The sequence below is a fragment of the Labrus bergylta genome, chromosome 17 (genome assembly GCF_963930695.1).
Source record: "Labrus bergylta chromosome 17, fLabBer1.1, whole genome shotgun sequence".
NCBI lineage: Eukaryota > Metazoa > Chordata > Actinopteri > Labriformes > Labridae > Labrus > Labrus bergylta.
Genome location: NC_089211.1, coordinates 5339075 through 5364602, shown reverse-complemented (window position 1 = coordinate 5364602; position 25528 = coordinate 5339075). Strand labels below are relative to the sequence as shown.

At 40.5% G+C, this 25528-nt stretch overlaps 1 protein-coding gene across 6 annotated transcripts; it reads right to left on the bottom strand.

Annotated features, from left to right (window-relative positions):
- Nucleotides 1-457: 457 nt before the first annotated feature.
- On the bottom strand, nt 458-24256 carry sh3bp2 (SH3-domain binding protein 2). 6 transcript variants are annotated; one of them, XM_020650651.3, is made up of 13 exons: nt 24111-24256; nt 7381-7520; nt 7109-7211; nt 6531-6648; nt 6240-6307; nt 5012-5097; nt 4845-4919; nt 3918-4584; nt 3719-3830; nt 2622-2677; nt 2298-2373; nt 1704-1763; nt 458-1603 (listed from the first exon to the last, which is right to left on the bottom strand). In XM_020650651.3, exons 2-13 carry the CDS (start codon nt 7514-7516, stop codon nt 1463-1465), a joined length of 1698 nt encoding a protein of 565 aa, XP_020506307.2. In that variant the 5' UTR covers nt 7517-7520; nt 24111-24256; the 3' UTR covers nt 458-1462. The 6 variants fall into 6 exon arrangements, with proteins under 6 accessions (XP_020506307.2, XP_020506302.2, XP_020506306.2 ...); XM_020650646.3 differs by lacking the exon at nt 24111-24256 and adding an exon at nt 19038-19414; XM_020650650.3 differs by lacking the exon at nt 24111-24256 and adding an exon at nt 13833-14020.
- Nucleotides 24257-25528: the final 1272 nt, after the last annotated feature.

Below are 25528 nucleotides of genomic sequence, written 5' to 3'. Positions count from 1 at the left end.
GTTTCCTTTCTTTGACACACTTTCATCTTTGATAAACAAATCCACAATTATTTTTAACTTTACTTTACTCAATTATAAAGCTTTGAATTCCACCATACCACACTGCACCACTAGATGGCATCATTGCTCAATGTCGCACAGATAATATAGGTTTATAGAATTAGTAACTAGGGGCGGGGTTACACCCTGGACTATTCACCAGCCAATCACAGGGCTGACATATAGAGACAAACAACCAGACACACTCACATTAGTATTTTCTTGGTTTTTGTATCATCAAAAAAACGAATTACAATTAATCAATCAAAAAATAATACTCCATCCATCCTTTGACATTGTTGTGTCTCACTCATAAACAATGTGATTGTTTTTCTGTACATGACTCGACTCTAAGAGCAACGACCACAGCGTTAGAGACAGAGACATGTAAAAGAAGACACAGCAGCAGGAGTCAGAGTAAGATTTGAACATAAATTTGTTTTAATAAAATATATTTACATTTTATACAGGCTTGTTTTTACAGTACATACAGCATTTACATATAAATATAGAGCGCTATCTCCAGCGCTGTGAAATCTGCGTCTGCAGAAGTTTGCAGGTTAATACAAACAGAAATGTTTGATATGTTACACAAGTTAGTTAGGTCTTATTAAATCATGGATATATAGTATACCTTTTTTTTTAAAAGAAAAGTCCCCTTAAAACCAAATCAACAGCTATTTCTATCTTCTTCTAACGCTGTTTATAATACATGTTAAAAAGATCATTCCCCCGCCGTCTTCTCAGCGGAGGCATTAACCCTTTGCACCTTTAGGACTCTGAGTCTTGAAAAGAAAGACAACAAAGATGTCCACTTCAAAAGTGAAAAGCAGAGATTCTTAAGGCACAAAGTCTGAACAAGAGGCTGACAGTTTGTTATAACATAAAGACGTTGCTGCAGGCTTCTCTGTCTTTGAAACTTAATTCTTTGTTTGTCTGTGTGTCACTTGATCCTGAAACTGACCACATTTAAATCATCCTGAGGTCAAATCTGTCCTCATCCCTTTCTAAATCCCTTTTCTCTATGTTAGTTCAAGTCCATGCACATTTGTTGTTGCTGTTGTTTTTGAAGGCACATCTTTCTGCACATTATCTTTGTACTTTTGTATATCTGTATTTGTATTTTAAATTCTTATATATTTTATTAAACTATTGCAGTTTGCACCATGGTTTGAATACAGTGTCCAGTATGTAAGGCAGAAAAGGAAAAAAAAAACGACCTTGCCTTCATCACTGCACACCTGTGGTGACTGCAGCAATAACTACTCTCCTTGTCTCATTGTGTCGCCACGCCCTGAAGAAGGCTCAGGCCGATATGTGTTTGTTTTTGTCTTACATTGTCCTCCACTTTTTTGAAGTCTTCCCTTCCATGAGCACCGGTGGTTTTGAGGGATACCAGAAGCGCTCCTGTTGTCTCTCTCTCTCAGCAGAAGCTCTGTGTCCCTGTGTAAGGCGCCTGCAGGCAGAGTGAGCCGTGGTGAGGAAGAGGATGGCTGTAGTAGTGTTCAATAAGCGCTGACAGATTGGGGAAGGTCATTTCACTGTCCAGGAAAATAAGTCCACCCTACCATGAAAAAATGACAGATAGTATTTAGTTAGTTGTTTTTTAATGATTTCTTCACATTGAGATGCCGAAATAGAATTCAGAGCAGCCGGTTTCTTACCTCCTCAAACAGACGGTAATTTCTGGCTTTGCTTATACCGATATCCCAAACCACCAGCACCTGGAACAACAAGCCAAAATGATTTGATTTAATGTTTCTTCAACAAGACAAAGTCAGTAGTACTCAACAGAAAACTTAAACAAATCAGTGCAATGAGGAAAATACATGGCCTCCTCTGAATCCACTGAAAATGCAAAGATAACTAAAATCTCGAGACAGAAAAAATAAATAAAGTACAAAAATGAAACAAAGCTTTTCATCTATTTTTCTGTGTCTGCCAGTCAGTCAGTGTCTCTCTCTCTGTCTGTCTCCCCCTCAGTCTCAGCAGATATCTGTTCAACATCAGTCTGGTTCTGCTCGAGGTTTCTGCCTGCTAACAGGGTTTTCTTTGCTGCTGTTGCCATGGTTTCCAAGTGTTTTAACTCATGGTGGATTAATGTTGGGTCTCTCTAAACAATGAAACAAAGAGTACAATCCTGCTTCGTATGTAAAGTGTCATGCTAAAGACACAAAGTTTCTGCAGTGGAGGAGTGGACACTACACTTCTGAAGTCACAGACTAAAGAGTTTTATATATTTGATTTTGTGTGTTTACCTTCGACGTCTTTGTCCCTGAGTTCCGGATGCAGTACAGACCGTCCTGTGGATAGATGTTGCTCTCTTTGAACAACCTGCAGGAACAAGCGTCATCACAGGATACAGGTTATCAATAAAGACACTTTAACACAGACAAGCTTAATATCTGCATATAAGAACAGCAATATGTAGCAGATGTTTGTTTCTTCATGTAGTAATTCTACTGTAAGCTCTACACTGGTGTTGATAAAACACATGTCACTGCATTTCAGCCACCAGAGGGCAGCACAGCTTTAAAGGCATATTTCAGGTACAGCTCTATATCTAATAAAAGTTCACATACTTTTCTACTAAGCTGGTTTCAGTTGTGTCAACGTACACAGAGTCTGGCAGCTGCACCTACAGAGAGAAACACAAAGTTATACAAAGTGTACATAACTAAGTTATAGCACTGATACTGTCTCAAAAGGAGGAGAAATGTTCTCAGGAGTAATCATTTGAAAAGATCACATAAGTAAGTTTGAGAAATTCCTGTTTGTTGATGTTTTTCTTAAATATTTGAAGACAAAATGTGAGAGTCGCTGAAAATGTAGGCAGGACCTGAACAATTTCAGATAAATAAACATTTTGGAAAATTAGGAGTGTGACTTCACAGCTCAGACTGAGTTATAAACCATCAAACCATCGGGGTGACTGGAGCAGAAAACAGCTCGGACAAGAATGTCATGATTGTAGTCTGACATTGGATTTTTCTAATTCAATAAGATCACTTGTGAGATCATTTGGTCGATGAACAACTTAACACAAAATACACTTTAAATACAGAATATCTTAAAAAAAACACAACTGCTCTGTGATCATCTGTGCAGTGTATGCAGCTTTCCAACAGTCTGAGTGAAGTTAAATGAGCAGAAGAGCTTCTTACACTGCAAAAAACTCAAATGTAAGAAAGTCTATTTGTCCCATTTCTTCTCAAACTGATCAAATTACACTCAATATAAGCTTCATTTACCTAATAAGACAAAAAATAACATCTCATTTCAAGATATAAAAAGCAAAAAATAAGGACTGGATTGCTTGTAATAAATACAAATAAATAATGTGACAATGGTTGTTGAGCATCTTGAACTGAGATGTCCTATCTGAATCAGTCAGTTCATCTCTTTTCAAGAAACTGAGCAAGTAAACCTTTCATTCCCCACTGGCAGATTTTTTTTACTTTTATATCTTGAAATACGATTTTTATCTGTACTCTATGTCGCTAAAAATAAGTGTTATGAGATATTTTTTATTTTTTGATACACTCACTCAGTTTGCCTCAGTTTTTGCAGTGTAGGTGGTTTCCAGCGACATCTATTCACCTATTTCCCAACCCCCCATCTATTCATTTAGTTAGAGGCGTGTAGTGGTAATATCAGATATCACTTTAGCATCTCTTACGTTCTCATAGTCGTCGTCAGAGTTGCTTTTCGACGAGTGTTGTTTCTTCCTGCTCTCTGTGGGCGTTTCCTCTCCCAATGATCTGAAACTCTGTCCGTCTGGCGATGCTCTTCTAGAGGGAAAATAAGCATCAGTGAGCTCTTGCAGAGGACACTTTTTCTGCCGAGTGTTCTGTGTTTGATGTTTTATTCAAACTTACTGAATTGGGGTTCCTGGCGGCTTGGACTTGGCTGCAGGCAGCGGAGGTTTGGCAGTTGGTGGGGGAGGTTTAGGTATAGCTGGCCTGTTGTGAAGTCCAGTTTTAAGAAGAGGAGACAACGGAGGGGTACTTAAGGATGTCAGGGAGTTTAACATAACAGGGTGAAGAGACGACCCCCCAGTTTTGGCCACATGGGAAGGCGGTAGGCTTGGCTTGCTGCGGAGGTTAATTGTCACCCCTTGATGGTTGTTGCTTTGTGATTGGCTCCCTGCTGCAGGAAGGTAACAGAAGGCGGGACCATTTTGAGGCCCCCAGTCTTTCTTGTCCATCACGGGCTCCCCCATGGAGGTGGTCCTGCTCTGAAGAGTTCTCTTTGGATTAGGGGGAGGTGGAGGTGGCGGGCAGGAAGAGACGGTCTTGTGCAGGTGGGGAGCAAAGGGGAGAGGGGGAGGCGGACCTTTGTTGGGGTCTTTTAGTGTGGAGGGAGGTGAGACAGAGGGCAGAGACTTTTTGGGGAACGGGCTGGTTGGGATTCTGTGTAGGGGTGGGACTGGAGGAGGTGCTCCTTTGTGGAAGCCTGGACTGAATTCTTGACGGAGCTGGAAGGTTGCCGGCACCGGAGGAGGAGGGTAGGAGGGGGGCGGTCCTGTGGGTCGACCTGAAGAGACTAAAATAATACGCAAATAAATATAAGTCTACACAGAACTAAAATCAAAACCAATACACTAGAGGATTTGGAAAATCATTACAAGACTTCTTGTAAATCTGACTCTATTGCACAGGAAATGAAGCAGCTCCATATTCTTTCAGGATATAAATGCTGCGGTGTGTGTTGCTGTTACTTTCATTATAAGAGACCATATATAAGTCATCTTAAATATGTGTGTGTGTGTGTGTGTGTGTGTGTGGGGGGGGGGGGGGAATCACCTGTAGATGTTGGGGAACAGTCACTGTCTGGCTGTAGATAGTCTTCCTCGTCGTCATCATCATCCTCACCATAATCTACAAACAGAAAAGAGGTTCCAGCGTTTAACATCACACCAGTGTAGCATGTTGGTTATTTGAATCGTGTTCACTGACTGAGGTCTTCTTACCGTCGTCTGTGTTGTCCACGGGGTGTTTGATATCCATGGGCCTCTCAATCGAGCCATAGAAACTGTCAGCATCTGAATCCGAGTCGCTATGGCAACAGAGACAATGTCACCATGAATACATCACTCTCAGGAAAACAATTAAAATAAACAAGTTTGAGCAGAGTTTTTTTTTTTACTGCAACAAGGACCTCAACCTCTGCACATGGGCTGCATGACATAACCGTTGGCCTTCAGCTTAAATGTTTCCTTATCAAAAAAGTAGGGATGTTCTTTGGCTCAGAGTTTGAACGAAATAAATTAAACTGCAAATCTTTTTAACAAGTACAAAGTCCACACTCTGCCTCCTAAACCACAGCAGCCCCACTTTAGTACTGCCACTAGGCTTTTAAATAAAATGGAGATTTGACCTCATTCCCTACAGATATAGTTTTTACACTTTTAAAATAATACATATCAAAGTGAAAGTTAGGGGCTAGAGCAGGACGTTAGTTTTGTGTAAGTAAACACATCTCCCATGAGAAGAGGCTCCTTTGGCCAGGCAGAGACTCTGTAATGAAAAGCTGCTCAATGTCTCCTTCCCTGATGACAGGATGTGATCTGAATACACAAAAACTACAGCCTGTTAAAGATATGTGCTCAAAAACAAGAGGCCATTTTAATTGGCTGTATAAATAATTAATCAGCCTGCAGAATTAGTTTCTGGCTGGGAAAAGCTTTAAGAGGGGGAAAAGTCGGGCTGAAGCGACCTGAAATAATGAGTTTGAAAAAGTTCTGTCAAACGTTAAAAGTGAACAAGGTCACAGTGATGAAGGCTGTTTGTTGGCTGCACAACCAAAAACACTTACAGAGCTTAGGTTTTTTTCTCTCTCTCTTGAAAGAAACACTTTCAGATGTTTTAACTTTTTTGGGGGGGGGATTTTCATGCCTTCAGTTATAGACAGGACAGTGGATAGAGTCGAAATTGGGGAGAGAATGAGAGAGAGAGAGACTAAATGGGGATTGACAAGTGGGAAAAGGAGCCACAGGTCGGATTTGAACCCTGACCACCCGCTTAGAGTACTACAGCCTCTGTACATGAGGCGCACGCACTAACCACTGGGCTACCAGCGTCCCAGAGGTGTTACCTTTTTGTAATATTAGCATTACAATTATTTATATACAGTACATAAGAAATTCTGTTCATACATCATAATGTACACAATCGCATGATTTAATTTGCTGAAGTTACCTTGAGAAGAGGCACTCATTTCTGTCATTATAGTAATCAATCTCCCTCCGCAGGAATCGCATCCATTTCTGTAAACACAATAAAAAAACATAAAGTAGGTATTTTGCTTTCCTCTCTGATCAGTGACTTGTTAAGGTGTCTTTCATACGCTTTCTGAAAAGGCGATTATGATGAAACTGTTCTCCGGACCGAGGTTTGAGCTAAATTTTGCGAGTGGTTACAGCCTATGTATGTATATATGCACACAGGTCTGAGAGTGTGCGAGCAGAGTGTGTGTGTGGTTGTTCTCACCCTCCTCTCGTCCTCGCTGGCTGCAGAGAAAAACCACGTCCTGTGTTTCTTACTATAGTGCACGATCTTAAAAGGAAACACGTTACTGGACGTCGTCTCCTCTGCCGCTCTCATCACTCTGTGGAAGGAGAGGAGACATCTCATGGGTGGAAATATTTACATCTACGAGGGAGAATATGAACATTTCTGCAGCTTTGGGAGCTTTTGTCGCTCTGCAAATTCTACCTTGCACTGTGGCCTAAATATCATCTTTACATCATCTGTGTGTAAACATTTTAATGAGAGGCAAACAGCTACGAGCCTGTGGTGAAAGTGTCTCATACTATAAAGCCCCGTCTGTAAAGAGGAGGCCACCCACAAGCTTCACGCTCATGAGAGAAGTGACAAAGATGTTAGAGTGTACTCTAAGTCAAGTGAATTCACCATATGTAGTCTCCCAACAGAAATTACAAAATGTCATAATTCAGAGTGAGTGAAGACACTGACACTCTAAAAAGTTTGCAGTTATTTAAGCTTAAAACGGTGGTATGCATACTGTGAAATTGGTAATATAAAAAAATACAACATTGCTAATTTACCTGTTGTAGCCGTTGAGAGAGAACGCCCCCTGTGGTGCAGGAGAGGTACTGCTCTTAAAGTAGTACACACAGCCTTTGTGGATGATGGTGTACCTGAGTGGCCCTGCAAAACAAGCACAAGACTTTAAACATTTTCATGTGCAAACTAATTAAAATGGAGACAAGTGTAAACATTTGAATAATTAATCTTTAATTTTATACTTGATCAAATTGTAAAGGTTGATGAATCAATGAAGAGAATATGGAGTTTATGGCAGACATGTCTAACTCACATTTCATGAGGCTGAACTGGCTGCCGCCCTTCTTGTGGAGGTATCCCGCATTTGAAACTCCTCCTGGCATGGTCAGTAGGTTCTGAGCCCCGATGGCTCGCATCGGCACCGGCCAGCACACCTCTGGAGACGACATGGTTCTACCAGAGAGGAAAGAAGAAGAGAGAGGAGAGAATTATTCAATCACTGTATGTACTGATGTACCAGATGATTTAAACCCAGCATCTCTGTTACCAAACCTGCTTAATACCCAGCTAACATTTAAAACCTTTTTAAACTACATCATCTTTTCAGCTCATGCAGAGAACAAACAAACACTGTGAATCAACACACATCATCATTTGTCGGATACAAAGGCTTGCTCTCATTAAAGAGATCCTTTCTGCTCAAAAACCCTCTGTTTCTGTAAAATACGATTCTTCTGAAATTCATGAAGGAGTTTTGTTGGCACTACAAATGGAGAAGCTGCTTAAAGGCTCTAATCTGCAAACACATTATGCAAACTTGTTAAAGATACAAATATGATAAATTTTGCCACTTTTAAATCCAAGATGAAAACCAGGTCTTCGGGGCCGTCTGTAGCATGGTGGTCAGTGTGCGCTCCCAAAGTACGGATATCGAGTCCTCCAAGCGGGCGACCCAGGTTCGAATCTGACCTGACCTGTTGCTCTTTTCCTGAGCTTCATTCCCCCAAGTTTTCTCTCCTTGATTTCCGACTCTATCGATCTGTCCTACCTCTTAAATAAAGTCACAAAAAGCCCCAAAATAACAAACCTTTAAAAACCAAGTCTTTTCCACCTTTCAAATCTAATCCCTGTTTCCCTGTTTAACTTGATATATTCAAATGTGATTCAAATGTTTTTGCTTCTAAATTGCCTGGGTTTGAAATGTGCTGAATAAGGTTGCCATCTTTGGCCTTCATCCTCCAGAAATTGTAAATCTGTCAGCCAGTGGTTCAGGTGCTGCCTACCTCCTGTTGAGCCTTCTGTTGATGCTCTGAAAAGCCGCGCTCTCCCTCAGCAGGCTAACTGTGGAGGCTAACACTGTGGATGCTAACACCGGCACTACATCCATGAGAGAAAAGTCAAACCGGCGTGCCACTGATCTTTACTGTCTGTCCTCAGCGGGCTCACTGTCGCGTCTCATCAGATCAGAACTCAGAAGGATTTGTCCGTCAGGGTTTTTCAGCCTCCTCAGATCACACTCGCTTTGATTTCACTCTCTGATGCTCTCTCGGTTTCTGCTGATCTCTCTCTCTCTCTCTCTCTCTCTCTCTCTCTCTCTCTGGCTGCCTTTGTTGATTTATATCTCTCTCGTCTTTCCTCACAAATAAACACATTCAACTGGAGATAGTGGAGCTACACACACATTTGTCCTGACAGGAAATATGTAATGTTCATTTTCTGGGGTTCAAGGCTTCATGTAAAAAATATGTGTGTGTGTGTGTGTGTGTGTGTGTGTGTGTGCATGTGAGTGTGTGTGTGTGGGGTGTTTGCCCAAGAGAGAGAAGAAGTCACATTTAACATCCCAGTGAAGTGCTTCATCATCTAATGTGTTTATGTGTAACTTCCAGTCTATCAGCAGCATCTACTGACCTCAGAGGGAGTGTGTGTGTGTGTGTGTGTGTGTGTGTGTGTGTGTGTGTGTGTGTGTGTTTGTGTATAAGTGTGTAAAGTCCAGGAAGGAGGAACTCCATATTTACCAGGATTTCTTGTAAAAATCTTCTCTCCCTCTCTCTCTCTCTCTCCCTCTCTCTCTCTCTCTCTCTCTCTCTCTCTCTGAGGTAAACAGGAATGCTGGGATGGCTCTTGGTCTACTCACTTTACTGAAATAGATCTGTCTTTTAAAGAACCTTTAAGTCTGAAGTGAGAGTGAGGAGAGCTGATGAAAAAAAATGGAGGCAAAAAACTTGTGTAAGACGCAATAAATCAGCAGGGTGGATCAGCTGCATGTTACTGACCTCCGAGTGCCCCTGTGTGTGTCTGTGTGTGTGTGTGTGTGTGTGTGTGTGTGTGTGTGTGTGTGTGTGAAGGCCTTGAAGGTCAGTCAAAGGCTATCATGCAGTTTGTTCTTGTGATCATCAAATATAAAGTTAACTGATAAGCAGCAAACGCATACCGCACCAGACACATCCAGGCAAACTGAGAGATAACAGGCAACTCTGAAGTCAACTAAACCTCATCTCAGTCTGAGTGAGGTCAAAGTTCAGCAGCTGCTTATCACGCACGGAAAGATTTCCTGAAGTCCTCGTTCACAGCAGAACTAAAACAACACGGCGGCTCCATGACTCGCTGGCACTCAGGCTTTTTATTTATTTTTACAGGACAATTCTTAAAACTGTTCATTTAGCAGCAGAAAGAGAAAGAAAGGACAAACTGGTACTTCAACATTTTACCATTCAAACCTGAGAGATCACCTTCAATTCAACTTGAACTGAAATTGTATAACTTTGTTCTAACAGCTAGGGTGGTAAATTCTATGAAATTAAGTGAGTAAGTAAATGTATTTATATATATAGCAGCTTCCAAGAGCAGACGTGACAAAGTGCTTTAAAAGAGAAATACAGATGATTAACAAACATAAACGGATCAATCGAAGACAAGTCTAAACAAAGTGGAGTTCACAGCACCCAATCCAGTGGGAACAACAATCCTCACACGCTGGTGTTGTGCAGATTTAAACGGTTCTTTGATATACAGTAAGCAGGTGCTTGATCATGCAGTTCTCTAAAAAAATCACAAGAACTTTAAACTGGATCCTCAAATGAATGGGAAGCCAGTGGAGAGACGTGAAGGAGGAACACCTGGAGCAGCAGGGACCTTGAGACTGGCATCACACAGAGCAGACTAACATGGAAACATCTGGAGAAGAAGATCAGGATAGAAGACTCTGGCAGACTGCGGTCAACGGCCTACATTATCCTCCATAAAGGAGAGATAGACGTCAGCAGTGCAAAGACTCAAGGACTGGAGTTAACATGAGAGGAGATTATATAAACAGCTTAGCAGCAGCATTTTGGCCCACTTGTTGGCGGTTCAACGATGTGAGGCTAAGACGTGTAAAAGAGAATGATCAAGTCTTATTAAAAAAAAGGACATGAATTATCATCTCTAGCTCAGCTCTGACCTGAGTTTCACTGTGATGGTAAAAAGAGGAGCAGAACAAACTGTTTACATGCTGGTCCAGGCTCAAAGCAGGACCCATCTGAACTCCTAGGTTACAATGGGCAGGTTTAAGAACAGAAGAAAGAAGAAGAAAAACCCACAGACATCTTTCCACCTCAGGTACAACATACAGAAAGAAACCATAGATATTTGATATTTACTCATATCTGTCAATTGTGTCTAGACTGGATCAAAAGTTAGGTTCAGATAGCATTTCCAATATGGCACCTGCTATTCTTGGGCTGTACAACACCTCTCCAGGAACCAATGGATGATGTCACTGAGATTACACCCAACGTCTTGTGCAGTCTGCGGTCTGTTGATGTACTTCCCAAACCAAAAAAAGCTTTATTCCCAAAATCTTCACTGCTCAAACTCAAGTTTCATGTGATGCAATGAGGTCACTTCTTCTTTAAATCAGAGGAAATGATGAATGAAACAGTAGAATACAAACTGTGGCTCAAACTGTGAGTCGTCACCTCTCAACCAAAAGGTTGAGGTTTCAATCCCCAGCTGAGCAACATGTCCGTTGTGTCCTTGGGCAAGACACTTAACCCTGAATTGCTTCAGTGGTGATGTATGAATGGGATTAGATACTTTTGATGATACTACATAGCAATCACTACCATCAGTGTGTGAATGTGTAGGTGTGACATGTAGTGTAAAAGAGCTTTGAGTAGTCGGAAGACAAGAAAAGCGCTATATAAGCTCAAGTCCAATCACCAAACTTGCTCAGTCAGCAGGTTGCAGGATTTTCGGGAATTGAAGCCTCAATTTATACTTCACTCAGGGAACTTGTATTTTTCCTTCCATCACTTTCATCAAAAGAAAACTCAAGAAGTATGATCAGTACTCTAATGGTCTCTTTAAATACAATCTGGTTTGTTGGTGCTGAATTCAAATGACCATTGTGTGACATTTAGAGGGATCTGGTTACAGAAATAGATTGAACACGAGTGTATGATCTAATCATCTGAAATAAATAACTAAAGGCGTGTACCACCTTCTCAACCCTCGAATGGATTTTTTTTTTAAAGTTCACCATCTTGAACTCGGCCGTCATTTGTGAGGCTGAGATGCTAATCAGAGAGCAGCTGTTTGTCAGGAAGGGAAGCACAGGAGCTGCTCACATACCAGACTCCTTCAGACATATTTCCTCTCTGGACGGACAAACACACACACACACACACACACACACACACACACACACACACACACACACACACTGTAAAACAATGTAACAGAGCTTTCCAGTGATGGAAACTGGAAGATTATAACTAAATGTATTAAACTAAAAGCACAGATAAGAGCCTCAAAGTTAAGAAAAACCTTTTTAAAAAGCCACAGCAAAAAAAAGAAAAAAAGACTACATCTCAGACATGGTTTATGTGAAGACAAACCAGCAGCCTGTCTCTCACAGATAAGGAGAGCTGCATTCAACCAGAACAAAGTGACCACAGCAGACGGACCGACAGCTTACCATTCAAACTGAAACTGAAAGCAGAGCAGCAGCAGCGACATGAAAACCCCCCTGATGAATCATCATGGGACTAAATCCCTGTTACATTTCCTCATGACAACATGGCAGTAACAGGGAAGTACAAGAGTACAAGCATTTCTTAAAAAATGAAAAAACACTGCAGTGTATGGATGTTATGAAAGCGATCGGATTTACTCTAAGGTTCTGATTTCAAATGTAAAGGTGGTGTTTACGTCCATGTTTAGAAAGTGTTCCCTAAGTCCCCTAAATCAATAGTATAATGAGATTTAACATGAAATTCAAACCAAGCCAAATTAATTTTTAGTTTTATTTCAATTTTTCTTACTGTAAAATTTTTAAGAAAAATAATACTGGGTCACAACAAAAAACAGGAGGGAATTTAAAATTGTAAATTTACACCAGACTGAAAAGTAGACTGTGTACAAAATCAGGATCTCGCTAAAGAAATTAAATTACAAATAAAAAACATGATCTTGTTTTGTAAGAAGCAGGATCTTAAGGACTTGCCCTTAAATGGGGATGGGCAGTTTTGTTGTTGTTGAAGTTTTACGGTAATTTAACATTGATGCAACTTCCTGACCAACACAGCAAATCAGATCATTGATGAGTCAGCTGATTATTAACACAGTAAGTCAGTAATGTTAGATGTTTACAATGTCAGCAGTATGATTCTCAGCACGCAGGCCAGGAGAGACTTTGTTCACCCTTTCCCCTGTAAGAGTCTCCTCCTGCTTTTCATCGACACAATGAGCACAGGGCAGGATAAGTGAGAGAGAGTTAAACTCACTCTTCTTCATTGTACAAAGGTGAAAGTTACTGTATGAGGGTTTACTCTGAACTCAATTCATTCATTCATTCTCTTTTTGTGCTCTGAACCTGAAATGAGAGCAGAGAACACTCTTATTTCTCTTGGACGAATTAAGATGATGATCTTAAACTATCTCACCTCAGTATACGATTGTTTTCACTGAGTGCTCTCCTTGTTTGGCTTTGGTTTTAATTCTGCTCTTTGTATCTTAACATCATTGCAAATTATGGAAAACTCAATGATTTAAATAAAGGTTTAAATAAAGGTTTGAATAAATCAATTATTAAAAAAATGGAACTGACTGAGGATAAAAGCGGCTAGAACAGGCAGAAACAGAGAGCCAATGAAAACACCATCAACCTTTGGTCCTTATGCAACAGATGGCGAGAAGTGTACTTTTTTTAAGGATTTTAAAATACTGCTATACTGTGTTTTAAGAGCAACTTCATTAATTCCCCCTGGGATTAATGAAGTATTTCTGATTCTGATTCTGAAGTTGCCCTTGTCTGTAATAGGTGAGTAATAAAATACTGTGACAGTGCCAGGTAAAGTCCAAGAGTCACGACTCGCTTCTTAAGTCACATTCATGTTGATCTGGCTGTTCAGACAAACACTTCTAAAACATCTAATAACCTTTCGCTTCAATGACAAATAACTGTTACTAAGCAACCAAATCTGCGATCTGCGAGCCATCTGAGATGGTGTGACAGATTTCAGCTGCTGCCAGTTGTTAGCTACTAAAATGTTATGTGGCCAACCAGAGCTGTTGCTAAGCAGTGGGAACAGTTTTTGTAGTACGCTCAGATGCTTAAGCTTCTTGAAGATGCTTCTTTAAGCCTCCTCAAGACAAGCAAAAAAATACACTACCCTAGGCATATGGAAAGGTCAGACCACATTAACAGGTGCAGATAATACAGAGAAATGTCCGTCCTGCTCAGGAAACAGACTCCGTCATACAGAGCTAAGGTTTTTTACCTACAGCTTGCTTCCTGTTCCCCTCAGTGACGACCGACCGCAGACATTCCGACACCAGCACAGCTTCACATTTTAGAGTTTAACACGTAGGTGTAAATTCATGAATAGAGTGTTGGTAGGTTTCAGATGTGGACTCTAGAGTGTTAACACCTCCACTTTGTTATTTTTGTCCGGATGAATGATTAATAGAGATGCATGTGCGCAACACAGACGGCGCTGAGAGAAAAGCTCAGCCTCACACCCAAGGGAAGGGCAGGAGGACCAGCTCTAAGGACGCTAAAGCATTTAGGATTCATAAGCTTTCATCACAAGGAGACTTCTTTTGTTGTCATGATTTCATGGATACTCTGGCTAAAAAGACGTGTTTTTATTTGTGTTGAAGCCCTGGAATAAGGCCGTTTGATTGTATTTATGATGTTTTATCTCCTTTTTTTACTGTTATCTTTTGTCTTTTTTCTTTGGTATCATTGCAAAGTTTGGGGTAGAAGTCCCCCATGGCAAAAGTCTGATTAGTGAGGGCGCCGGATAGCCTATAGCCAAAATGTACAGAGGCTGCAGTCCTCGTCGCAGGGGGCCGAGGGCGGCCTTGGCCCTTTGCTGCATGTCATCCCCCCCACTCTCTCCTCCCAGAGTTTCCTGTCTCTCTTCATATATATAAAAAAAAGTCTGATTGGTCGGCATACCACAAGCAAAGTGGATAAAAAAAACCCAAAGGTATTTCAAAAGAATTAAGAATAACCCTAACCCTAGTGGGCGACAGTTTGTGGTATTCTTTGGTTCCTTCTCCATAAACAAAAAGAGAAGAGAAACAGAAACCTAACTTGACTTTACACACACACACGCACACACCTGCAGCAGAGGACTCAGAGACAGCTGAAATAAAAACACCTGCAGGTCTGCTTTCTTTACACAGTGCTTCTCCTTCGCATCATCACTTCCTGTGTCCAAATATGGTAATGCTACTTTAAAGGAACTGCAGAGATGTCACAGCTCAGACGGCTACAGAAAGGATTCCTCTCAACACACTCACACTCTGCTCAGGTCTATGTGAGCTTTAAAGAATTAAATATGAAGACTGAACAAATGAACCAAAGCTGCGTTCCCGCTCTCACAAGTGAAAGCCACAAAGATATCAACATACATAAATAACATCAAGTGAAATAGAAAGGTAGAGAGGTAGAGAGATAAGAAGAAGCAGGAAGAGATAGTGTTGAGATTTTGCACTGACTGCAAGCCCACCTGCCACCCTCCCCTCCCCCCGACATTGGGTGAGGGGGGAGAACACGTTTCCTGTAAATGTTGCCTACTCTTTTCTCTGACACGAAACAGGACTGGAGCAGCATTACAGAGTTTAGTCTCCATTGGACAATAAACTTTATTTGCAGTTCTTTGCATAAATGTACACCTCTTGGATTCTTCCACATTTTAAAGCGTTAAAAATACTTTAATTTGGGCTTAATTCACTGAAAAGAGCAATTAAAAATGCAAACACCTTTTGATTGCCGAATTATCAACCTGAAGGAAACTGGTTGCAACAGATCCTAGGGGTTTAACATCAAAGCAAACAAAGCATTACTTACTTTTATTTATGATTTATTCCTTATTTCAGCATGTGATATCCCCTCTACTGATTTTAAACTATGGACTAGTTTGTGTAGGTCCAGAAATGAATGCAAAAGTATAGGAACACAATGCTTGTTGGTAGGTATGAATGTGAGTGTGGCTGGTTGTCTGTCTCTATATGTCTGATTGTTTGCTCTTACTGACATTGTTTCCCTTTTTTCTAGATCCTTGCTTGTGTTGTACTTACTCTCTGATGTACGTCGCTTTGGATAAAAGCGTCCGCTAAGTGAATTGTAGAATGTCAGTCCTGTGATTGACTGCCTTATAGTCCAGGGTGTACCCCGCCTTTCACCCAATGACAGCTGGGATTGGCCCGCGACCCCCGACGTGAAAAGCAGTCAAGATAATGGATGGATAAACTTTAACAGTCTTTCAGACAGATTACAAACAGGAGCAACTCAAACAGAATACAGCTATTGGTTGCAGAAGTTTGAACCTGAAGACAGGGGTTTAACAGCAAAGCACTCAAAGCTTTTGTAAACTTATTTTGTAAAGAATAACATATCCCCCCCTCCCGATTCAAAATGATGGACTCATTTGTGTTTATCCATAACATACAACCAAAATGAATCCATCTCTAATATACACATGAGCAAGACCCTGCCTCTCTGTGAAGTCACCACAGAACAGATGTTGATTGTGAGGCCTCGTTTAGATGTTCTAGTTTAAGGTTAAGTATCCAACATCTGGAGGAAATAACTGAACATTCAGTAAAGTGTCACTAGAGGTAGAGACCTACAGTATAAGTGTCTTTGGCACATGGTGATTTGGTCTTGATGCATTCTGTCAGTTAAGTGTTCAGTGGTTAAATGTAATTTTACATGTTAGTTCTTTGGGTGGTCTCAGTCACAGACGTCAGCTGTCTTCCCAAAGTGTGTGCTTCTTGTGGTAGGTAAAGCTCCCCACAGCGGGATTTTTCTACAGCAGACACATTGTTTTGTCTTGGTTACCCTGCTGCAATTCAAATGTGTATTTGTTTTATACACTCTGTTCTTGACAGACAAGCTTCTCTCACATAAAGGAATTACACACATAGTACTTGACTTACGTTTCAATTTGAGGCAGTTTAAATAAGTATTTACCATTTTTACTCCTAAATAAATAACGTCTTTGTTACTCGTTCAAGTTAAAGATAATTGTTCTTTCACCCTTTTCTAAAACTTGTTAGCCTCATTGTTAGCTCACTATTTCTCTCTATATATTTTGTGTTTTCTCTCGATGTATTGTTTGACGTACTTGTTTTAATCTTACATTTAACATATTTATTACTTCTCTTCTTATTTTCTCCTGCTTCTAGTTTTAGCAACCGCAACACCAAAATTCCCCCTGGAGTATAAATAAAGACGGTTTCTCGTAAAACACTGTTGAGGTTCATTCATGTCATATTTTGAAGGGAAAAAAATAAGAAAGGGACGAAAGTCTGACGAATCAGCACAACTTGTTCCTGTACTTTTTTCTCATTCAGTCACTGTTTCTAAGCCTTGCAGGTTTATGATTTGTCACGTCCAGACCCCTCCAGGTTTGGACAAACACACCAAAATGATGTGGCTCAAACTAGCTCCACCTCAACAAGCAACACCAGTAAAATAAATATATCTAAGATGTGATGAATTTGATTCATGTCAGTCACAGGGGACACTTTAATGTGTCATCATCAGCATTCACTGCATCTGTGTCTGTTGGTACTACTGTACTTTCACACAAAAACAGGAGCCATACAACCTAAAGATACATGTGAAAAACCTGAATTTAAAATATAGCTGCAGTCTTGCTGAAGTCTTCTCTTCTTTGGGTGCTAAATACAACTTGTAAGTTTGGATGAAGCTGGGCAGAAAGATGCAAAAACTATCGAAAATAGTCCCAATACTATTTTGCACACGGAAACTTAGGACGTAACCTCCCGTACAGACGCTGAATGTTCTTACATCACATTCAGCGTCTGTACACAAGTCAAACACAGTGTAATGACCTCACGGCAGCTCTGCTTAATGCGTTTTCACCTTCCCCTTTTGGTGTTTGACATACAGTGGATACTATTGCTACAGTACTTTCCTTTATCATGCACGCTGAGAGCCGCCAAGCTGCGTCATCCATTCTCCAAATGAAGAGCTTCAATGGAACAAAAATCATCTTAAATACACACTGGACTACTCTTCACGATGCTGGACTAGTTTGTTTTTACAGTGTGTCTTCACTTGGCTGCATAGAGCAGATTTAGTGTAGGTAATAGAGTATGTGTCGCTGTCACTGCTGCAGTGTGGGTGTCAAGTTGCTTGAAATGGACATTGCTCACTTTTATTTCAAGCACAGTTTCATGTCCGGTGAAAACTGTCAAAGTGCAACTATTTCAAATGTGTCATGAGAAAATGTGTACTGCTGTTCTTGTTTTGTATTCTGTGGAGTTAAAGGACTGATTCAAAAATACAACTAACACTACTAGAAAGACAGTGTTTGATAAGAATGCTAAATAGTCTCACTAAATCTGGGGAAATGGATGACCTGACATGTCTGTCCATCAGTATAGAAATATGGCATGTAGAGATTACCAACTGTTTGTTCTGTATTGTTTGTTCATAAAGAAAGAGTCAAAAAAAAAGAATCAATAATAATCAATTTGCTATATTTTCCAAGGCATCATCAGTGTTACATTTTTGAAAAGTCACTCATTTATTCTTTCCCATCTACGACTGAACTACCGTCCACTAAAGATTCAATAGCAAAATAAACATTACAGAGTGACTGTGTCAGCTATTTCTCATTTCTCCGTCTTGAACATTTTGTTTGTTGAATTGCTTGATGTGTGATAAAGTTTGAGTTTCAGATTCAGTTCCCAAAATCAACCCCATAACACACAAACTCACCGCTGTTATTCAATACACACGCTTAGTCTGAGAACATTTTTAAACTTAAATCAGACGTACATTTCTGTCCCTTTACGTCATTTTGTCTGTTTTAAATTCTACCTCATAGGTGATCTTTAATTCATGTGATTGTAAAAACAGCGTACTGGTGTGTTCATGTTGTCTCATGGTATCCTTATGGCTGTTTTTGAAGTATGCACAATGCTACCAAGAAAACAATAGTCTTTAAAATAAAATTTTTTGGTAAACAGCATCTGCAAAAAAAAAGTAAAGAGGAATATACAGATGAAGGAAAAACTGAATAAGGAGATCCTGCAACTTAACACTGGACTACAGGCAGAGAAGAAGTCAATGGGAAACCCCGCAGTTGCGTCATTGATCTCATACAATGAAAAGACAAATTTCCAAATCTAAAAAATGCCCAATACAGATAAGGAAAACATTCAGCTTTACAAATGTTGATAGAAATAACCACTAACTACCAGATATCTGTTACCAGAAGGCAAACCAGATAACGACTTAAACAACCATAAAAGATCTCCCATCAGTCCCTCAAACAGCTCTAGAACTCGACTCCAAATCAGGGCAGGTACAGTAAGGGCGACTTGCAGTCAAGTAATCCGGGGAAAACGCCTTTAAATTCAGTCACAAAATAAAAACATGAGAGAGGGAAAGACAATCGAGAAAAAGTGCCAAGTTCGCGATAAAATAAAGCATGAACTTACAGGATATCCCTCTGTTCCCGAATACACATCCTGACGCTTGGCTTGGTGCTCCGAGCAAATGACTTCTTCCTCATGGACGGAGCGGACATGTCTGTGGACATGACGGTGACAGCACCAAGTGAAATACCACCATACTTTATGTAACTGTGAAGAGCGATGGAGGAAGGTTGCACGCTTGAATCGATTGAGGATTAGATCGAAAGAGACACAAATTCCAGATTAAAGATTTGTTCAGATTAGGATAAACAGAGCATGAAGACAGATGAGTGAAAGAATCAAGTTATTAATGGTTAGAAAGACTGAGAGAAATTCAAGAGTTTGAGAGACGGGATGAAAAGAACAATCAGCCTGGTTGGTTAGGAAGTCTGGTTGTTGTCTGAACCCCTGATACTTCAACAGTCTCTTCCTGAAGGGGCCTCGTCCTCCAGCCCTGGCTTCTCATTGGTCGAACTGCAAAAGCGTGTTCCTTCCTGCTTCCTGGAGACTAACCAGTGATTGGCTGCCGGATAAAAACCTACATGGTTCACACGCTCGGACACACAGAGTCTGAGAAAGAGGCAGCAGGACTTTCCGTCCCGTAAGTCTGTAACTATACATAGATCAAGCACACACACACACACACACACACATTTGTTTACACCACTGACAATACAAACTGAGCTGTTCCTGTGTGAGGCTGCAGGTAAACTTTTTTCAAATGTGTGACTTCAGCCAGGTTTAAAAATGTCCTGTGTCCTTAATTATCATCAAACAGACTTAATACTCTTACATAGGCCTACATCGTATATCTATCAAATGTTTCTTCATGACATTTGTGTCGCCAAATAACAAAAATATAAATATCAAAAGCAAGTGTCTCAGTTCTTTCAGTCAACAGATGTTGTTTTTGCATCCTGATGATGCAGAAATGCGACTGTCAAACCGCTCAATCACGGTGTTACCCGTCACTTGTAAGACTTGTAAATGCCAATCAGAGAGCTCGCCAGTCAGCCAACTAGTGGCTTGACATAAAAGAAGACATTCTGAAATACATTTTGAATGATTGAATAGTTTAAGATGACTATGAAGCTGTATTAGTAATAACGTTTGTATATTGTTGTTGGTTCCCACACATAGACGATACCTGGGCGGGCCGCCCTAGTAGCCTATATTTCCAGCCGGTTTTTATTTAATTTTTCATTCATTCATAAAATTGCTGCATGCACAAGACAGCGGGAGAGAGAGAGCGCACAACAAAGTGCTGACGAGCGCGAGGACCTCATGTCTCCCGTTGCAGTGCAGATAAAAGTGTAGAATCCCATCAGCAGAGAGAGAGAGCGAGAGAGAGAGAGAGAGAGAGAGAGAGAGAGAAGAGAGAGGGAGCGATAAGGTCCCTTGTCCATACATCCCTCTTTTTTATGCACCGCTGTTGCGGAGTGCTTTGTGCAGTGACATGCGGACGTTACCACGTTTAAAAAACAACCGAATTTTTCGTAAACGTTTAGCGTTTAAACGTTTGGAAGTCACACCTCTTGTAGTTTAGTATGTTGCTAACAGCATACTAACGGTAGGATTAGTATGAAGTATGAAGTACATTTTGAATATGAAGTATGCAGTGTGTTGTATGTGGTTTTGGACGCAGCCATTTTGACATGTCACAGTAAGAAAAGCAGCGGTGTAAATAATCAAAGAATTAATGTTGAGATCCACTGAGCTGCTTCAGTTTGGTTTCCTGGTATTGCTCATGTTGGGTCAGTGTCATATCTGAGTAGCATTTGGGTTTCATTGTGGTTCGTGCTTTTAATGAGATGACAGGACTGCGGCGATATTTGGCCCATCACTGAGCCTGCATACTGAGAACTATACAGTGCTTTTTATTTTTGTGCATTTATATAAGCACACAGAAAATGTGAACTCAAGAAGACTATATGTTACTTTGTGTGTGAACACGATAACAATGAGCTCACATGGCCGAGCTGATAAACAAGTGGGTCCACAGTAATCTTCTCATACACTGAATTTACAGTAGAGTCTAGAGGCATACACTTGCTTTACTATTTTGTAATGCTTTATAATTCTATCTGGTACACGTTGAAGGGAAAATGCCGTTGTTTTGTCTCCACCATGTTTATTTGCACCCAGAAAATAAAATACAAAAAATACTTTTGGGGACTTTAGGGGCTCTGTAGTTTTCTATCTTACGCCCCCAAGGGAGTGTCTAGAACGGGTGGCAAGAGGTGGGCCCCCCTTGAAATCTGATTGGCCACCCCAAATTTTTGCAACATTTTGCAAGAAGTTCTCATTAGATGTAAATGCAGCATATTTATGTTCTTTATATTTTAAATAAATACACGATTTATACTGCAGTTTTGTGAACGGTGACAAAGTTTAAATAAACAACACAGCAGTATGAGGTTCTTATCTTGGTCATGAGATATCAAACCACAGTGTGCAGCAGCTAAAAACTCTGAGGTGCTAAAAGCAGGAAGACTGAAGTTAAAAGTTTAAAACCAACTCGAGCAGATTCTCATGCTGCTGCTGCTGCAGCCACGTGAGCTTTAAGGTATCCTATCAGCACAGTCCTGTCCTCTATAACGAATAAAACACTGTGTTCATGAATTTATGATGGATCCATGTAGCATTCAAATTAGAAAAGTAAATTCTTGAGCATCCAGACTTATATGAACTTTGTGATTAAGATAGAAAAGTAGCACAAGGGTTATAAGATTTTTGCATTTTGTCTGTGGGATTAAGCTTTTTATTGGAACATAACTTCACTTCAAGTAGACATTTAGTCCTTTGAGGCCTAATTATGTTAGATCTATGAACTAATCACATTCATAGACCGCTGAAAAAGCAGTGGGAGCAACTTGGACACATCGGACATTTGGCCATGTGGCCGCCCACTAAAAAAGGGTCAGCTAGTTTTGTGTCCTGACCCGCCAGTTGAGACCCACTGATTTAAAAAAAACCATGCCAAACAGGCAGGTGATGGGGTGTGTCTGATAGCAATGTTATCCTAGAAGATGTAGCACCAGGGAAATTACAAAAAACATCAAACAGCACGCACATCCAAAAACACTGAGTACTTGGTGCTGGACACAAAACATCCAAAGACAGAGAAAGACTTAAGTCTGCACACCAGAAGCTGCTCCAATTAAGTGTAATGGAAATTACTACAAATACACAAAAAATATATTTATACAAAACTCCCATCAGGAAAAAGCCTGCAGTGACTGGAGGAATACTAGAATAACTTGAAATCTGAAAAAATAGCAAAGCAATGTGCCACACAAGTCTAGAGAGAGCACCTGGGAAATTACCCTGAGAGACCGCTTACACAGTTTGCTGCACAGGGCGTTTCAAATGTGAGATGCAGTTTAAGGGGACTAAAGTTTGATCATTGAATGCTAAAGAAAAAGCTAATGCAGAGTACCTTCTGTTTGAGCCATGTTTCAGGTCATACTCCAGTAACGACTTTATACAGATACATGCTCAAGATATTAGATGAGACATTAAGGCTGGTTACAGACATGTATGTGTCTGCTGGTCCATCAAGTTGGAAAAAAATGAGTGGAGAATAAATTTGCCAGGTATCAATGAATCAAAACTATGCACAGTATGAGTCAATGAAGAGGATCAGAACAGCTGCAGCGTTACGGAAATGCACAGCAGAGAACACAATGAAAGTGGTTTGACATCCTATATTCGTATTAGAGAGGACTGCTGGTTCCTGTTGCAGTGAGTCACACACTGAAATGATCAGGTTGCTATTCATACTGTATTAAGTTCAGTGACTAACGCTGTATCACTCCCCTATTATGAAATATAGCCTAGAACTGAAACAGTGTCCGTGCTGTTGCAGAAACAAAACGCTTATTCTCCTTTGTTGCCTCAGATGTTCAGTTAAGAGTTGTATCCTAAAATTGCTAAAAAGGCTTTATCAATAACTGATATCAGATGTCATGTGTATAAAAAACAAAGATGAAGCAGAGGGAGCAACTTGGGGTTAAGTGTCTTGCCGAAGGACACATCGGACATGAGGCTGCAGGAGCTGGGGAATCAAACCCCGGACCTTCCAGTACAGAGACAATCGAGTGTAGCACTGAACCACAGCTGCACTGCTGGGAGATCATTTTTAAAGATTGATCAGGGTATTTTGTCTATAATACATATCCTAAACAGTAACAGGTTTAAAACCCAACACCTTGACTAGAATGATATGTGAACAGTATAGACAGCACCTTTCTTTCGTACAGTGTTCACAGTATTCGTATGTTGCTGTAAGCTGATTTACATGATTAAGTGGGGAGAGCTGATGTGTATGGAAGCTGGTATACCATGGGTCCTTAATGCTTACTTACCAAAGATTAACACATGTTTACCTGTGTTGACTTTTCCCAATTAATTTATTCTTAAAATTAATTTTGGGGCTTTTTGACTTCTCGGTCAGTGGATAGAGGAGGAGATCGTGGAGAGAGAGTTGGGAATGACATGCGGGGAAAGAAGCCACAGGTCGGACTTGAACCCAGGCAGAAACCTTGAGCAATACCAGACTCATATTTAACGGCCATCTGCCATAATCATGTTGAACTTTTAATATGCAATAATCTCCTGACTGTTTCACAACGTGCAGTCAGACTATGATTCTTCAGCGATAATCAACAGCTGTGGTCTGACTTTTTAAATTCTGACCTGCAACTGACCTTTCATTTTAAGGTTTTCAATTAGCATAGCATAGCAATATAAAAAAGCATAAATGTTCTGACCCAATAGAAGGGTCCTCCTTTTCAAGTCTCCCTTTGGTAGAATTTGCATCGGGAGTAATAAGCATTATGTCCTTGATAATCCCCACTCTCCATTGAAAAGCCTTTCTCTCTTCCTCTATAAATTGTTGCATCTAAACCAACACAAACAGAATAACAGTCCATAAAGCAGAACAAGTTTAGAAGTTTAATAAACAAATCTATAGAGAGCTGCACTCGCACTTTTTACAACTGTCCGTTCTGCTTTAACACTTCCAGCAGCCGGGTATCAATCCTTCAAAACAGAAAAGAAAAGACAGCTCTTGTTAAAAGTTAGAATTTGACTCACCCATGGAGTGCTGTGTCAGTTGTGTAGCTCCTCTGTCCGCGTCTGTGTCATCAGTGGTTCGTGCCTCGCAGAGCTCTGCTTCAGCTCACTTCACTTCCTGGCCTGGCGATTCAAGAGCTACTGTATGAAGTGTCATGACATCCTCCCTTCAACCACACCAGAAACTGGCATCAGCGCCCAAACCAACACAGACAGGCAGACATATAAACCACGAACATTCAAATGTGACACATGGCTCTACTTAACAGGACTCCAGAGCCACATTAAGTGGTTTATGTTTCTGTCTTACATTAGCGTCTTTTAGATTCTGGTAGTTGATTAAGAAACAAATTTGTGCATGTATGAAGTTTTACTGGTTGTATGAGTGCAGACAACATATCATGACTAACTTCCCCTTCTTAGTAAAGAAACCACTCCACCACTCCTTCAACATCTGGTCAGCAATTATGTCATAAAAAAAGACCCACACACTAGCTAACCTTAACTCTACTATAAAACTAAACTGAGCCAGAGTGGTGAACACAAACACTGTCATTGTTACTAAAGAAAACAATCATCTAAAACCTCACAGGTAGAGTTTTTACATCCAACGTTACAAGTTTAGGAAAGAGTGAGCATGCTGTTATAGGTCCTTATTAGTGGTAGGTTTGAAAATGTAAAATTATCTCTAAAGTAGCACCACAGGGGAGGGAATGAGGTCATAAAAATCCATCTGTCATACATGTTATCTGGTTCAGGGTCTCAGAGGCTGAAGCCAATCCTTGCTGTTATTGGGCGAGAGGCTGAGTACACCTGTCAACAGTTAGTTATAGTGCTCAGCAGCGACCGACCACTTTTTCAAAACACTTTACAAAAGAGTATTTGGGACAATATGCAGGAAGGATTTCTCCTTTGTAATCCTCGTGTTCCTGTTGTCCACACTTCCTTGCCGCTGAGGTGGAGGTGCATGAATGAGGACGGCGATGGTTTAGGGGACGACACAGTCCGATGGCGGAGGCTGGGCGACGGGCGGTAAAACATGATTCAGTACATAAAAAAAAAAAAATTGGAAAACGGAGGAAGGAACTAGAGAGGGAAGGAACTACTCATCCCACAATCCATTGCGATTCCAACGAGAACCAGCATAGGATAGTTTTGAATTCATTTGTCTTTATTGTAGTGTTTATATTGCTAATAATAATGTTGTAATATATTGTAGTTTGTGAATGTACCACAACTTCTGGGAACTTCTGAGGTAGCAACTGACAGCTGGGGTTTTGCGTGGGGGTGGTAAATATTTCCATGCTAACAGCTGCCTTCACCAATCACAGGTGCAGGTGTGACACGAGTAGTGTGGTTATTTTCCCCCGAGATTGTGAAAAAATGTTTTTGTTCTTGAAATGAGGTTGATATGATTCAAACTTGTTTCACACTCAGGT

What these genes read in the sequence shown, in the direction of transcription:
- sh3bp2 (XM_065965771.1), bottom strand. Translation starts at nt 8,454, where the DNA reads ATGGATGTAGTGCCGGTGTTAGCATCCACAGTGTTAGCCTCCACAGTT. An exon ending in AACAGAAGGCTCAACAGGAG is followed by an intron (nt 7,521 to 8,350) that starts GTAGGCAGCACC and finishes CCTCTCTGGTAG; the next exon opens with AACCATGTCGTCTCCAGAGG. An exon ending in CTGTTCCCCAACATCTACAG is followed by an intron (nt 4,585 to 4,844) that starts GTGATTCCCCCC and finishes GTATTATTTTAG; the next exon opens with TCTCTTCAGGTCGACCCACA.